General features: G+C 54.9%; 2 protein-coding genes across 5 annotated transcripts; both read right to left on the bottom strand.

The window, feature by feature from the left end:
- Nucleotides 1–569: 569 nt before the first annotated feature.
- On the bottom strand, nucleotides 570–5,293 carry PROB1 (proline rich basic protein 1). Its single transcript, XM_014853849.3, has one exon. It carries the CDS (start codon nucleotides 5,152–5,154, stop codon nucleotides 2,095–2,097), a length of 3,060 nt encoding a protein of 1,019 aa, XP_014709335.1. The 5' UTR covers nucleotides 5,155–5,293; the 3' UTR covers nucleotides 570–2,094.
- A 1,798-nt stretch (nucleotides 5,294–7,091) lies between these two features.
- On the bottom strand, nucleotides 7,092–12,470 carry SPATA24 (spermatogenesis associated 24). 4 transcript variants are annotated; one of them, XM_014853851.3, is made up of 6 exons: nucleotides 12,298–12,470; nucleotides 11,056–11,121; nucleotides 10,699–10,829; nucleotides 10,541–10,611; nucleotides 7,351–7,453; nucleotides 7,092–7,269 (listed from the first exon to the last, which is right to left on the bottom strand). In XM_014853851.3, the coding sequence occupies exons 1-6, from the start codon at nucleotides 12,412–12,414 to the stop codon at nucleotides 7,194–7,196; spliced, it is 564 nt and encodes a 187-aa protein (XP_014709337.1). In that variant the 5' UTR covers nucleotides 12,415–12,470; the 3' UTR covers nucleotides 7,092–7,193. The 4 variants fall into 4 exon arrangements, with proteins under 4 accessions (XP_014709337.1, XP_044636510.1, XP_014709336.1 ...); XM_044780575.2 differs by having other exon boundaries at nucleotides 7,092–7,254; XM_014853850.3 differs by having other exon boundaries at nucleotides 7,092–7,243.
- Nucleotides 12,471–15,913: the final 3,443 nt, after the last annotated feature.

The raw sequence follows: 15,913 nt of genomic DNA, 5'->3' as shown, positions 1-15,913 counted from the left end.
CCCAGGGCCATGGAGACACCATGTGCGCACCTCCTCTAGTGGACCCGGCTCCAGCCAACTCAGCTCCATTTCACAGATAGGAAACAACCAGGCAAGGAGAGGGGCTGGGCCTGGGCAAGGACACCTGGGGGCTGATACCTCCCACGTCCTGGGATCTGGCCACACGGTGAGCACTATGCTGAGTAGCTTGGGGAAGGAGGTGGTTGGTCACTGTTACCTTTATTCTACCCTTGAGGACACGAAGGCTCAGAGAGAAGTGACAAAGCCAAGGTCACACAATTAGAGGGGCCATGCTGAGACTGGAACCCAAGCCCCATTGACCCCAAAGCCCACTGGCCACTCAGCCACCAGGAGGAATGAGGCCATAGGCATGGTTGCCAGCCTAAAACTCCCTGCCTGCTTAGGCTCCCTCCCAGCCTAAGGTAGGGACCCCACAGTGTTTAAAAGACACACATGGTCTCCTTCCCTGTGCCCTAGGATCCTCTCCACCCAGGCCCATACCCAGGCATGGAAGGGCATTGTAGGGAGTATCAAGGGGCCATGGCAGGAAATCAGACACCTTACACCAGTTGTTCCAGCCATCATGGCTCATTGGGTCAGTGATTTATTGAACACCAGGATGAGGTAAGGGGCCCAGGAGTGGCCCGGGGCCCTCCAAGCCATCAGAACCAGCATCTCCGGCCACAACAAGACATCTGGGTTATTCTGACTCACAGTTCTCCCAGTCAACTTCCAGTCAAGGCAAGGGGGCAGGGACTCCAAGGGACCCAGGCCCTTCAGAGGCCTGGAACTTAAGGAAGGCATCGATCTCCATCCCTAACACTGCTTCTAATGGGAACTGTTCTCCCCCAAACTCATCCCATCACATACCAGTCCAGCAAGTCCCAGCCGCTTCAAGCTCAGGACTACACACAGACCCCCACACAGAGCACCTCCCACCCCACGCATCTCCCTCTGCTCTCCTCAGCGGCTCCTAGAATCTCCAGGCAATTGGAACACAGGCTCTGGGTCCCATCCCTTTGTATGCTGAGACCAACCTGAAGAGACAGCCCCTCTCTGGGCACGGTTGCCACATCTGTTACTGGGGGAGTAGAAGCAGCTAAAGGCTCCAGGTCTCTCTGGCCTGCCCTACAAAGGGCATCCCTTCTACTGCCAGCCCTAACCCACCCTCACCCCACGCAGAGGGGTCAAGAGGCTCCTCTGGGGCAACAGCTCAACCATCCTCCCTGCTTGTGAATCCTTCCTGATGATTCACTTCATCTGCCCCCTACCCTGGGTGAGAATGGCTGAAGCCCTCACTTCTGGCCTCAGGATGAGCCAGCTCAGCTCTGAGGGCTTAGAGGAGCCAAGTCAGAGGCTGAGGTTGAGGAGAGAATGACAGATGGGGCTCCCAGCTCGAGGCTACAGCCCCCTCCACACCCCCAACTCCCATTATCCCCACTCCAGATCCCAGGCCCACCCTCCATAGCCCCTCACATATTACTTTCCTGCTCCGTCTCCACCTGCTGTCCCCACAGATCCCTTTCTCAGACCCAGCCTGGCCTGGGGGCTACACTAGCTACTTTCCCCAGAGCCTCCCAGGCCAAGGCTCAGATCTTCTTCCAAAGAATAACAGATTTGATAGCCAGAGTCCTTCTCCTTCCATCTCACCAGTGCTCACTAGCCTGCACATCGCTGGGCCCACCTTCAGGGAGGGACAGACTGCTCACTACCTCTGGGGACAGTCCTGTCCCTTGCTGCTCCCATTTCCTGCTGCCCCTCCAGAACCCCAATATCCCTTCAGGTTGGCTCCTGGGGACATGTCCTGGGACTCCTCACTTTTACACACACACACAAACACAGCACTCTGGGAATGCTTGGGAAAGGGGTACACAATTTTGTTGGGAGAGGAAGTAGGCAGCCACTTCCTGAGCTCCAGCTCCATCAGCCCCGGGTGTCTCAGATACATTGTCTGAAGGTAACTTCTGGGCTGAAGATGGCATGGGATGGGTAAAAGAAAGAGGTGATAGAAGGAGAGGAGGGCAGGGGACAGGATGCCAGAAACTCCAAGGGTGTCAACAGGCCCCAACACCATGGGGGTCAGGCCCTGGGGCCTCACCCAGGGAACAAGGAGCCCTTGCCGGGCTGAGCAGGACCGAAGCTGGAGGGTGGAGCACAGAGGAGCAGAGGAGGCGCGGGGCTGGGGGTCCCACTCACTGGCAGGTAGTACATCCCTTCCAGGGGGCTTGCCTCAGAGGCCCAGGGTAGCTGGGGGCCGCTGAAGGCCGGCGGGCCCGGGGATGGAGGCAGTGAGAGGCCAGGGATAGGCCCATAGGCGGGCGGGTAGAGATTGGGGCCCAGGGCCAGCGGGGTGTAGACTCTGCGGGGTGGCCCCTGGGGCGAGGGCGGCAGCAGGACCTCCACGTACTGCCCGCTTTCGGGGTCAAAGAGCAGCCGCAGTCGAGGCTGCCGCGGCGCCTCCACAAAGTAGTAGCGGCCGCTCTCGGGGTCCACCAGGACCTTCCCCGGGCGCGCGGCTCCAGGCAGCCTGCGCGCCCTGTGGGAGGGGCCTTCCGAGTACCTGTCCATCGGAGGCGCGGAGGCAGCGCGGGCCTGGGGCGGGGCAGTTCTGCCCGCCGACGCCTGGGGCTCCCGCGGGAGGGGCGACTGGACCGCAGTCGCGGGCTCGGGGGCCGAAGGGGTTGCCTCCAGTTTGGGTGCTATCCCAGGGCTCGAGGTAGGGTGCGCCTGCGGGGAGCTGGGGCGGGGTGGTCGGGGAGGTGGGGCCCCTGCTGGCCCTATGGGCGACTGCTGGGGTGAGAGGCGAGCGCTGCCCAGAGGGCTGGTCCGACCCTCGCCGTCCGGAACGAGGCGCTGGGCCTCAGCCTCCCGGTTCTCTCCACCAGGACCGCGGACCAGGACTCCCCGGGTTCCCTCCGGCCGGCGGCCCAAGGCCAGGGCACCAGGTAGGCGGATCTCAGTGCGCGCGAAGGGTTTCGCCGTGCTGTTCTCTGCTCTCCGCCGCAGAACTCCGTTGGGCTGCGAAGCGTCCCGGGAGACTGTGTCGGGGGACAGCTCTGGGGGCTCATAGGGGTGCGACACGACCGGCAGAAAGTCCTTGAGCAAAACGGAAGTGTAGTGTGCTGGGGCGGGGGACCCCAGCTCCCGGAGCTCTTGCGTCTTGGACGCACTGCCCTCCTCCCCGCGGGGGTCCGCAGGAGGCGCAGGCAGCCCTGAGCCTGGGGTTCCTGCCGGGAAGCTTGGCGCGTATGTGGTCTTCACCATCTTGCGCACGTCGCGGGGCCGCGGAATGGCCACGCGCGGCCGTCCCGAGGCCGCGTCTCCAGGGCCCAAGGCTTCCCGGCGCGCATTGGCATCCATGGTCCCCATGAGACAACTGAGAGGCAGCTCGGGTGCAGCCACCTGTGGTGATGGCTGACTGCCGCGGATGGCAATAGCCGGCATCTCCCGCGTGGACGGACTCTGCGCCTCCGTGAGCTCTAGAGTCCCGGGTGCGGAAGGCGTGGGCGGCGCCAGTTCCTCCTGGGCTAAGCCATTCACAGTTTCCCGCGTAGATACTACCGATGAGCCCTGCACCGTGGGATCCCAGGTCTCTTGGGGCGACGGGCTCCACGTCCCAATAGGGCGGTCTGGAGCCTCCCATGAGGACAAAGCCGGCGGGGATGGGCTCCTACTCCCCTCTACGGTAGCCTTGACTGCCGGATGCGGAACCTCCCACTGGGAAGGAGCTTCGGGGGATGGGCTTCTTGCCCTGTCAACATCCTGAGTCCACTGGGAAGGGGTCGGAGGAGAAGGGCTCCTTCTGCTGACAGTTTCCTTGACGGCAGGATCCTGATTTTCCCATGCGGAGGATGCCTTGGGGAACGAAGGGCTATTCGCCCTCCGAATAGCCCGATTCCACGGGGATAGGTTCTGGGGAGACGGACAGTGAGGACCCTGCACGGTCCCATTTGGAGCCTGCCACAGCGGGGACGGGCTCCTCGGCCTCACAGCCTTACTTGGAACCTCCCAGGGGGTCCTAGACTCTAAAGGCGGGCTCTCTGCCCTCAGGACGGTTCGATCCAGAGTCACTCGCGGGAACTGAGTCTTAGGTTCTTGGTTGTGCGCCTCCTGGGTCTTCTCCCCTGACTGCAGGAAGATGCTGGAACTAACCGGACCCAGCGGCTCTGTCCCGGGCGCCGGCTTGTCGCGCCGAATTGCACGCTCGCGGAGGCTGGGCCACGGCCGTGGGGTCCTGGCGGAGGTTGAACTATAATGCACGCGAGGTGGCCGAGACTTGGCCTCCTCCGGGGCCACTCGAGTACTGCGGGCCGTTTCTTGGGTCGCAGGCTCTGGCCGTCCCGTGGGTCTGAAGGTGGCGCTGTTCGGGGCAGCGGTAGTGGTGGGGCTCAGTTTTCTGGCCAGCACCGTCTGCACGAGGCCCGCGGCAGCCTGCAGGCGGCCCAGAGACTCGTCCAGGGAGCCGGTGCGCAGAAGCAGTCGGGGGCGCGGCGCGTCGGCCTCCCTCGGGGGACTCCGGGGCCGGGGGCGCAGCTCGATCTGACGCTTGGGCACCGTCCGGGGCCTGGCGGGAGCGGCACGCTCCTCCAGCGCCACCTCCACACACTCGAACTGCGCTGGGGTGGCAGGACTCGGCCGCAGCTCCAGGTAGGTGGCCCAGCGGGAGCCACTGTCGGGGGCCTGGGGCTGAGGTGCGGCGGGGGTGGGAGACGCGGCCCCAGGCGGAGAGAGGCTGCCGAAGGCCCGCGCCGTGAGCTGTTCCACCTCGCTATCCGCTGTGTCGGAGCGGCTGAACAGGGGCCCGGCGCCGAAGATGACTTCCATCTCCCCCGACGGCAGCATGCGCAGCTGGGGCTGGGGCGGCCGCGGGCCCGAGCGCGGGCCTCGCGGGAAATCCGAGCCGGGCCCGAGCTGCTGGCGGCTATTCTGGGCGCTGACGGACAGGCGAGGCTGCGCGCCCGCCCCCAGCGCAGGGGCCACTCCGGGCCAATTCGCCCGGCCCTCCGCGTCCGGCCCAACGTCTGGGGGCTCTGGAGAACCCGGAGCCGTGTAGTAGGAGCCTGACGAGCCGGAGGAGTCCTGGCGCCGCGCAGGGGCAGCAGGCAGCCGCCCTGGGAGCCCCGGCAGGGCTGGCGGGGCGAGCGCGGTCAGCATGGTGGGGCCGGACGCGGCGCACTCCCTCCCTCGCACTCGCCTCCGCTGCTGCTGCGGACGCCCGCACTGTCCCCGCCCCGCCCGCGGATGCCGTGGGGGTCACCCCGCCTTAAAGTGGCCGCATCCACTCCCGAGCCAGCGGCGTCGGCAGCCAGAGGAACCTGGGCCCTGGGCCTTACCCTCCCACCCCCTTCTCCTCTGGCGCCGGCTGGAGTGCCTGGGGTGGCGCTTCAGGCTTTGGCTGACAGAAAGGTGAGGGGAAGGCAGGCCTCCAGCTTGGAACCAGAACTAGGCCCAACTCCACTCATCACAGGTGAGGAAACTGAGGCTGAGTGGGGACCTGCCTGAGGTCAAGCACTATGGCAGGTGGATCAGAGTGTGAGCCAGGGGACCAGACCTGAAGGCCAGGCAACTCAGGTCTTACTAGCAATTTCATCTTCCCCCTGGCCCCCAGCATCTTCCCATCATCACTGTGCACCCTCCTCTCGGGACCTCTCATCACCTCTCCCAGCTAGAGCTCAGAAGGGTGCACCCACCACCTTCCTTGACCTGTCACCCCATAATCTTTGATAGATGAGCATTGCTTGGAGGGCTCCCCGACTCCAAAATTTGTACTGGGGCCTCAGGAAGGTGCTATCCCTGGCTGGACCCATTGCCTTTAGTGGGAACCTATCGGAAGAAGCTGGAGAGGACAGCTCCAGCTTTTACAGGCTGCCTTGGCAACTAGAACAAGCCATGGAAACTGATGTGGGGTCTCTTAGGAATCTTTAGGGTAGCTGTGGTCCCCTCTTTAAAGCTCTGAGGCAGGAATAGCCCTGTGCTCCCCCAGGCACTCACAAGCTCTCACTCTAGGCCCCACAACCTCAGGACTTGCCCTGGGAACAAGCGCTGGTGGGGAAGCAGCCACCACCTGTCACTGTCCTGGGACAATGACAATGGGCACCACTTGCCCTTAAACTTCTGGCTTCAAGGTCCTGCTATGACTCAGGGACCAGCTGGCCTTGGAGCAAGAGCACTGGCCCCTCCTGCATTCATCCTCATGCTGACCCAGGAAAGACTAGACTCGACAAATCTGACTCAGCCTTCTCTGAGTGGGGCCCCTGCCTGGGTGTGTCCCCACGATCACCTAGCCATCAGTGATGGCTTCTGAGAGGATCAAGCCTGTCCATCACATCCAGCCCTGCATGCAAGTCATAGTCCCTTCATAGACTGTTTTCCTACCTTAAAAATAGTGTTGTCCTTTTCCCTTCCTCCCATTTGTGAAGCCTGATAAACTTGTGTTCGGGGGAAATGTAAGAAGGTACAAATGTGATTCACAGGTATAACATTCCTGTTATGTGATTTTCCAAAGTCATTGTGGTCCTGGAACCCACTGTCTTTGAAGTCTGCTCAGGGCTTCACACACACACACACACACACACACACACACACACACACACACACACCTCTTCCTGCTCTATAGCCAAGTTGGGAGAGTTAAATTTATCAAGACACTGGGAGTGGGGTGAGGTGTTACTGGGGTAACCAGGGCTGTTTATACAGGGAGGGATTAAATACAGAGAGTAAAAAGGGACACTGCCTACTAGACAACAATGTAGTCCTGCCCTAGGCTACAACCCCATAGCCCCACGACTACCCAAGGGAGAAAGGGAAGTAGCAGGGGCTGAGGGCTTGAGCAGTATCCTCTTCTGAGCCTAAGAGTGGCCTAGAAGGTGGTGGTCCAAGGCCTGTTCCCCACCCAGTCCCTGATAACTTGATTCTCGCTTAGGTCATGGAGGCTCAGGAGGCAGGCAGGAAGGAAGGAGAGTACCTTCTGCCTCTTCCCTGAGGGCCAGGCCACTCATGAGGCCTGGGTTGTGGGGGGACCCACATGATAGGAAGGTTTGGGATGGGGACCCCGAGAGCAGAGAAGGCAGAGGTCGGGCATTACAGCCAGAGAACAGGAAGGCGACGACCATTTTATTTTTCCCTGGGACGCTGCTGGCTCCGGGCCTGACGTGTCCCCGAGGTTTTCTTATGCTTCTGGTCCAACACCTGGGTCATGTAGTTCTCCTGCTGCTTCTGGATCCGGAAGTCAGACATGTGATTCCTGCAACGGAGCTGGCTGGGCGTGGGCTGGGGACAGCGCAGGGTAGGGGCCAGAGGTCTGGCTTCCTGCTTCCATCAACAACCCCCAGCCTGGCCCGGACCCCTCACCTGAAGATCTGTTTCTGCTGGCTGATAACTTGCTGCAACTCCTTAATCTCATTCTCTTTGCCATTAAGTATATCTTCTTGCTTTATAATGTGAGACTCAATTTCTGTGGGGGAGAGAGGCAGGGAGGAGGAGTGGTTCCCATCCCACGGGCTCCTTCCTGAGATAAAGCATTCTCTCATGAGTCTTTTCAGAACCTGGCTCCCCCTACCCAGGGGTTCTCCATGAGTAGTTGCTAATACTTTAGTAAGAATGAGTTTATTATGGAGTCTTGACAGGTTGGTGGTGGGGGCACAATGTCTGATGACTGTGTTAGTGACTTCACAATTCTATTCTGGACCAGGTGACTCACATGAGGACAGCCTCGCCCAAAAGCAGGAGGATGAACAGCTCCTGCCCTCAACTGCAGATCTTTACAGATGTCACCTCCTTGGCAAGAACCTTCCTAGTCTAAAATTACAATCCTTCCCAATAGTTCTATCCTTTTTTCCTGCTTTATTTTTCTTCTTAGCACTTGTATCTAACATACCATATATTTTACTCATTTTGCTTCTTCCCTACTAGGATGCAAGGTCCACAAGGACAAGGATTTTTGTTTTCTTCATTGCTTTAACCCTAAGGCCTAAAACAGTCTCTGGCACACAGTAGGTGCACAATAAATTTATGTGCAGAATGAATGAACAGGAGGTCCCTGGGGGGTTAGGACTTAGAAACATCACCTAGTTCAGTTATCTCAATCCACCCAGACCTACTGAAGGCCAGCTGGACGCCCAGCCCTGTGCTAGGGCTGCAGGGGAGAAGACAGGGTCCTGGCCTTCAAGGAGGCAGCTCCTAAAAGGAGAGTTAAGACGCAGGAACTGATCAGAGAACAGAACAAGGCGACATTTCAATAAAGTTAATATTGATGAGACAGTATTATCACTTTGGGCAAGTTGCCTCCTTTTTCAGACCCATTTCCTCCTCTGTAAGATGGAAACAGAGACAGCCCCTATTCCACAGCTGGTGGGAGGACCCAGGGAGATGGTGGCAACCCTTACCCCCAAATTAAGTGCTCATTAGATGCAAGGATAATTTTTGTGTCTTGGGTCAAAATCCAATGAAGCTGTAGGGATCTGGGGGGGCTTTATTTACATAACTGTCCCCCAGGAAGCCCTGGAAAATTCTGATCCTCACAGGAAGAAAATTCTACTGCCTTTAAAGATGGGACAAAGATTAACTAGAACACAAGCTCTGAAAATGCAGAAATAGTGAAGCATGTTTCAGAAGAGATGGTAAAAAGTTAAGGTACAGCATGGAAAAGAGGAAAGAAACAGAGACACGGCTGAAGGAAGAGAATGAAGAGCTGAGCTCACTGGGTCAGAGGACCAGGCTGACTGAACCTCCTTCCCCAGGTCATCCAGCTAATCTGGACTGATTGCTTGTGAAGTTCTTTTGGGAAAAGGCATCAGAAATTTGTGTGAATCTTTAAAAATAAATGAGACAGGGGGCCGGCCTCATGGCCAAGTAGTTAAAGTTCCGTGTGCTCCGCTCTGGTGGCCTGGGTTCGCAGGTTCAGATCCCAGGTGTGGACGTACTCCACTCATCAGCCATGCTGTGGAAGCATCCCACATACAAAATAGAGGAGGACTGGCAAGGGATGTTAGCTCAGGGTGAATCTTCCTCACAAAAAATATAATCATAAAAAAATTAAATAAATAAATAAATGAGAGAAAAATTTAAAATAAATAAATGGCACCCAATGAAAGAATGGTTAGAAAATCCCTCTGAGAGGCGAAAGGAACTATGTAAGTGCAACAGCAAACTGAAACACACAAAGGGAGGTTCGGGGGACATGAGCCGGGGGGAGGCTCAGGTCACCAGATTTGCTCAGGGGAGTGCTTGTACCCCACTGGAGGGGTTCAGGATATTCTGGGGGGAGGCAGCCAGGCTCTGTCCCCATGACTCACACACACCTTCCACAAGCAGACACAGAGCCCTGTGGCCTTGGCTGATCTCTAGGAAATGCCCTAAAGGAAGGATGTCTCTAGCACCAACAGGAAAGAACCCCAGGTTCCTTTTAGGGAAGTAGGGGGATGCCCAAGGAGGAAGGAAGGACTGGGGTCCAGTGGCCTTGGGTATGGAGGCACTGACTGCCTGCTGGGGCCCAGGAGGCCCTAATGGGAGCCCTTGATCAAACAACCATGAGGCCTGTCCACCCACCTTGATCTGGCCAGGTGGGCTAGCATCTTACCAGTGAGAGTACTCACCAAGGGAGGGAGAGGACTCGATTGGTGGGTAGGGATGCCCAAGGCTTCAGGTGGGGACCCATCAGGAGAGACCTTGAACCTCTTTTGGGCTTGGACTCTGGTCTCTGGCCTACTCAAAATCTGCTGCAGTGCAGGAAGCGTATGTTGCATATGGAATTCATATCCACTTCTTAAACTAGGTAAGGGGAATTTAGCATTCTGGGAAGATGAAAGGGGTTCCTGAGGTCTAGGGACACTGGGTGGCTGACTGAAAGTGCCCCACAACTCACAGTACCAACTGAGCCAACAAGTAGCTACAGGCATCTGCATACAGCAGAGCTGAAAACTAATGGCCCACAGACATTTTTTTCTTGGTCCATACAATATGTTTAAAATTTCTAAATCAGTTGCCAACACTAAAAAGTCAGAAAAGCTTCCATTAAAACCTGGCTTCCAGTTTCTTTTTTAAAGATCTGACAATACCGGGCCCCCAATCCCACAGCAGAGGTGCTAAGCCCTTGAGAGGGGGCATGGCTCTCCACATTACCCCAGTTCCCACCCCTCCCTATTGGTCCCCAACCCTGAGACTAAGGGTCAGCTCCCAAATAGGACTTTGCTTGCCCTGTTGTTCCTCTTGTAACAGTTATGAGTAAAGTACACTATTTCTAATACCCATCAAAAGTGGGAAAACAAAAGGTGGACTAAGAAGGTTGTACGTTTCAAGAAAAATGGGAGCGAGCCCGTTCCTTTATGGCCGTGAAGAATATTGTACACCAACCGCTTCCCTCATTTCCGTGGCCTGCCTGGTCCCTGAAGGCCTTTGCGAAGGTGTGGCCCGCCTGGACCTGCCTGTATCCTCAGCCGGGGACAGAAGTTGGGGTGAAACCCTGCCCTGGACACGGGCACCGGGCTGTTAGGGAAAAGCCCATGCATGTAAGCATGGTGGGGAGCGCGGGCCTCCCGCCTACCATTGCACTTGGTGATGAGCTGGTCCTTCTTGCTGGATTCCTGCAGGGCTCTGCTCTTGACAGTGGAGAGTCTGGGTGGAGAAGATAAGAAAGGATGGGAAGGCTGACAGGCAGACAGGACCCCCACCCCTTCCCCACCTCTACCAATGCCCACTCACGCCTTTTCAAAGGCCAACTTCTCTTTCTCCAGCTGTTTAGACAGCACTTCTACCTCTCCGAGGGCAAACTGCAACTTCTCCTCTTCCTTGACCAGGAGGAGCTTGGTCTTCGCATGGGCAGCTTTCTCTTCCTGCAGGGGCAGCATTGTGACCTCCTTACCCCAAGCCACCCTGGATTATGTAGGCTCCCTTAACCAGCCCCCTTTCTCTCAGGGGCACATAGAAGCCATACAGGAAGATTCTGTCCTCACTACTGGGGCCGGAGGCTCTCAGAGGCCAATACTCAATGACTCTGCCCAATAACAGGCATCCTGGGAAATGGGGGAAAATTAGGAGCCTGCAGAGGCCATAACTTACCACCAGCTTCTTCTCCACTGCCTGGAACTCTTCTTTACTGACAAAATTTTCGTCCTGGAGAACCATCTGCAACAGAGCCTGGCTCAGGGAGGGCTTGGGGTTGGGGCAGGAGGGGTGCCCTGTAGGGACCAGGACCAAGAACAGATAATGGGATGATGCCCAGGGCACCTAGGACGAGACTCAGGCCCTGGGAAGGGAGAAGTTCCACAAGATTCACAGAGGCTCAGCTCTACATCCTGCCCTCAAGGAGCAAACAGGCTCATGGAGGAGATAGCCCTGGCCAGCACTTCTAACGTGGTGTGTACTATGATGGAGAAGCACAAAGGACTGTGGTGTCCAGAGGAGGCCCCAGACCTGGCCTGGGGAAGTGTCAGAAGTGCTTCCGAAGAAGGGGATGTCAGACCTGAGATCTGACTGCTAAACAGGGGTGGGCCAGAAGAAGAGCGGTGGAAGAGAAACATATTCCAGACAGTGAGAACACACATGCAAAGGCCAGCTGCCAAGAGAAAGACTTGGTACCTTCAGGGAACTGAATGTAATTCAGTGCCTAGAGCTGCATACAGCCATTAGAATGAGAAACAGATGTGAAGTCAATTTTATTTCAGAGATGGAGATATCTCCCGACCTTCTTATCAAGATAGAAGACAAAAATAGAAAAATCATGAACTCCAGGTGACCAGGATTTTACCATGACTGTCCAGGGAATCTGTGGCTCCAAGGTTTTGCACCCAGGAACTGGGGTTTGATTGAAAAGGCAAAAGCAAAGGAACACAACGGGGTTGGAAGCCCTTAAGTTCACATGTGCAAGGGCAAACCTGTGCTTACTGCACTCAGCATGGCACTGCGTTAGACACTGGGGAGGGGATGTCTATAATAGATATTATAGATTCTCAGCCTGCACACGAGGGCCTTGGGAAGTGAGTGAAATCATCTCCAGTTTGGAATGGGGAAACTGAGGCTCAGTGAATAGACGGGAACGTATCTACTGGGCCCTGCACTATGAGGCAAAGAGTAGAGACCAGCTTGATTTTGAGTGAAATTCTCTGGCAAATATTCATGAAGACCCTGACCCTTTTTGGCTCCACCTCTACCAGCCAGGACAGATCTGGGCCCCGCCTCCTCCTGGTGACGCCATTGGGAACGAGCTCTCGGCACGCCCCTGGCATCTGGACAGGGTCTGGCCCCGCCCCCGCCATTGCGGCGTCCAGTCTGGCCTCTCCCCCAGCTCTTCTGGCTGCGTACCACGTTCCTCAGCTGGTGGATCAGTTCCTCTTGAGACTCAATCACGTCCCGCAGTTGATCGAAGGCGAGACACACCGACCCTGACGCCCCCTGCGACCACCCGACGGGCGTCGCCATCTTTCCGCCCCCGCCAGCTCGTTGGAAATGGCTGCCGCTGGGTGCCGCACCGCCAACGCCCACCAATCAGAATGCGACGCCACAGAGCACCCTGGCAACCGGGGGCGGGTACTTCCTCTGTTAGCTGAGATGGGGCCCGCCTCTTAAAGGAGCCGCCCGGGTCAGGGGAAACTCTGATAACCCTTAGGTATTTAGGTTTATAGGAAATTTGCACATCTGTTTTATCTTGTGTTTCTCACGCAGTCCTGCAAAGCAGGCAGGGCCTGGCTTATACTTTTTGTAAGGTCTAGGAAACAAGCAACACTCAGACACCAGCCGCTCAGCCTTCTCCCAGGGCCTGTTAAACTGCAAGACCGTGAAGCAACCTCTGCATCTTTAGCTTCACATTCCTCTTTCTCCCACCCTAATCTCTAAATTTCCCCCAGAGTATGAGAATCCAGCTTCCTGTGATCTCTCTTCCTCCTAGAGGCACACTTAGTACTGAGGGAACCTGAGCCGAGCAATGAAGGGCAGCTCAAGAATAGAAAAGGAAGTGGCCTCACCCAAGAAAAGAGTCCTCATACTCTGGTACCAGGCTCTGAGCATCCATACTGGAGCCATGTGCCGCCACGTCAAGGTGCTGGGAAGGGCCCTGCAGAACCTGAGGACATTAGGGGAACTGAAATGGGGCGTCAAGGAGACTTCTAAAACGGAGGTAGGGTAGGGTAAGGTGGTCACACATCTTCACCAAATCCCCATCGAGAGCTTTTTCTGAAACTCAAGTAAGATTAAACTTGGGGAAAATCAGAGGTAATATTTATCGAGTATTCACTCTTTTGTGGCACCGTTATGCCTTGTTAGTATTATTTCATATGATCCTCATAATAATCTTGGGAAGTAGGTTCTGATATCCCCATTTTACTGATGAGGAAATGCGGGTTCTATGAGAATGAATAACTTGCCCAAGGTCACCCAAACCAGTAAGCCTTGCAACAGGGTTTTGACGTGGGCACTTGGATTCCAGAGTCCATGTTCTTAACCATGATGCTGTGCCGCATCTATGCTGAACACACAGATCCTAAAGTTATGATATTTGATACTCCCAAGCAGGAAATGACTATAGTAAGAAGGAATTTGAAAAAAGTTTTATCAGTGACAGGGAAGGGAAGCTGAAAGTACAGGTAAGCCACTTAGACTGCTCCCCAAAGCTCCCCTAGGGATGGATGTTGTGAGCTGACAAACGTGGCTATTCCTGTGAGTCTCCCGGTGGTAGCCCTTGTTTTGTCTTTCCTTGTTTCTTGTGTCTGTTCTCAAGCCGTTGAGGGCAAGCCCATTTCTGTTGACTAATTTTAAAGGACCTAGAGCAGTACAGTCAAATAGAACTTCCGTGACAGAAATGTTCCACATCTGCACTGTCTAATACGGCAGCTACTAGCCACATGTGGCTATTCCGCACTTGAAATATGGCTGTGACTGAGGAATTGCTTTTTAAATTTTTTAAATTTTTAATTAGTTAAAATTTAAATTTAAATAGCTGTATGTGGCTAGTTGCTACTCTCTTGGATAGCGTGGGCCTGGAGGGTGTTGTGTAGGTTGTGTGCCTCAGCACAAAGCCTTCTGGGAACTTTGTCTTATCAAATGTGAATGTTCACCTGAATCACCCTGGACAAAGGTACACATTCCTCTGGGGCAGTGATCCCTGAATCTTCCCCTTGAACTTTGTCTTTCTCAAGGTTCTTTCATGAGGTGGGGCTTGATCTCATATATATAATTATATATCCCTTGCCACTCAAAGTTCACCTCCACCAGCTGGAACAGGATTCCCTCCACATTTAGGGCAAAACCCTGGAGTGCAGTGGGCTCTGGTAGCCAGTTCCCTGGAGATGGGAGGTTATGAGCAAGAGAGAACCCTGGATCCAGGTTTGTACCCTGCACACCAGCATGAACATGAGGGATGGTGACTCTGGTTGAGGACTGCCGCAGACTCCCACTCTATATGTCAACAAACAGTATGGGCTCCTGGCCAGCCAGGGCCCATTGAGGCTCAGAATGACATGACATCACCAACAGCTCTGTGATTCTGCCCCAGGAGGGCTGCTTTTCTGCTCAGGGGTGTCATCCTGGTTGATATTGTGGTTATCTATTGCTGTATAACAAACGATCCAAAATTTACAGCTTAAAAAAAATCATTTTTGCTCAGGAATCTTCACTATAGGCAGGGTTCAATAGTGAAAGCTCATCCCTGCTCCACGAAGTATCAGCTGGGACGGCTGAGGAATGGGCTGGAAGGGGAGACTAGAAATTTCACTTCCAAGATGGCTCACTCACATAACTGGCAAGTTGGCGGTGTCAGCTGGGAGCTCATCTGAGGCTGAGGATCAAGGGTCTTGTTCCTCTCCATGGGCTCCTTGGGCTTTGGCATAGCATGGTGATTGGGTTCAAAAGAAAGCATCCAAAGTGATGGGAAATGGAAGATGCTAGTTTCTTAAGACCTAGGCCTAAAAGCTGGCATATTGTCATTGCTGCTGTACTCCATTTGTCAAGGAGCCAGAGTCCAGATTCAAGGCAAGGGGACACATCCCACCTTTTGATGGGAGTAGTTTCAACGAATTTGGGCTGCACTTCCAGAGGAAGTCCTGACAGATGACATGTCATTCCCCTTGAGGTTCGGCTCAGATAAAACCAGACTGGAACTCAGTCTAGTAGGGGAGACAGACAATAATCAAATAAACACTCAAATAAATCCCAAATTAAGTTACTATTAAAATAAATAGCATTATAGTTATGACAGGTGCTAGGAAAAAGTGGGATGAGAATAAAGGGAGATTTAACCCCGTCTGGGGTGTCAGGGAAGGCTTCTGTGAGGAAGTGATGTCTGAGCTGAAACCTATTAAGGTAACCAGGAGGCACTTAGCAAAGAGGGCAGGGGCAGATGAGTGGGAAAGGGTTCCAGAAAGAGGGAACAGTATACACAAAGTCCCTAGGGCAAAAGGGGTTGGCAGAGTCTAGCAATTAAAAGGCTAGTATGGCAGAAAAGAAAAAGATGTATAGGGGCCAGCCTGGTGGCGTAGCGGTTAAGTGCACATGTTCCACTTTGGTGGCCTGGGGTTCACCGGTTCAGATCCTGGGTGCAGACATGGCACCACTTGGCAAGCCATGCTGTGGCAGCCCACATATAAAGTAGAGGAAGATGGGCACGGATGTTAGCTCAGGGCCAGTCTTCCTCAGCAAAAACAGGAGGGTTGGCAGCAGTTAGCTCAGGGCTTATCTTCCTCAAAAAAAAAAAAAAAACAAAAACAAAACCCAAACAAAAAAAACCCCAAAAAACAAACAAAAATGTAAAAAAAAAAAAGAAAAAGATGTACAGGGCAAGACAGGGTAGATGCCAGAAATCTGGTAGAGTCTTGCTAAGCATTAGGCCATGCTAAAGACTTTGATGATTTTTATTCTGGGGGCAAAAGAAAGCCACTGAAATATTTTAAGCAAGAGGGTGACATGAAGGGCCGACCCCATGGCCGAG

Source organism: Equus asinus, chromosome 9 (genome assembly GCF_041296235.1).
Source record: "Equus asinus isolate D_3611 breed Donkey chromosome 9, EquAss-T2T_v2, whole genome shotgun sequence".
Lineage (NCBI taxonomy): Eukaryota > Metazoa > Chordata > Mammalia > Perissodactyla > Equidae > Equus > Equus asinus.
This window is presented reverse-complemented; position numbering and strand designations above follow the sequence as displayed.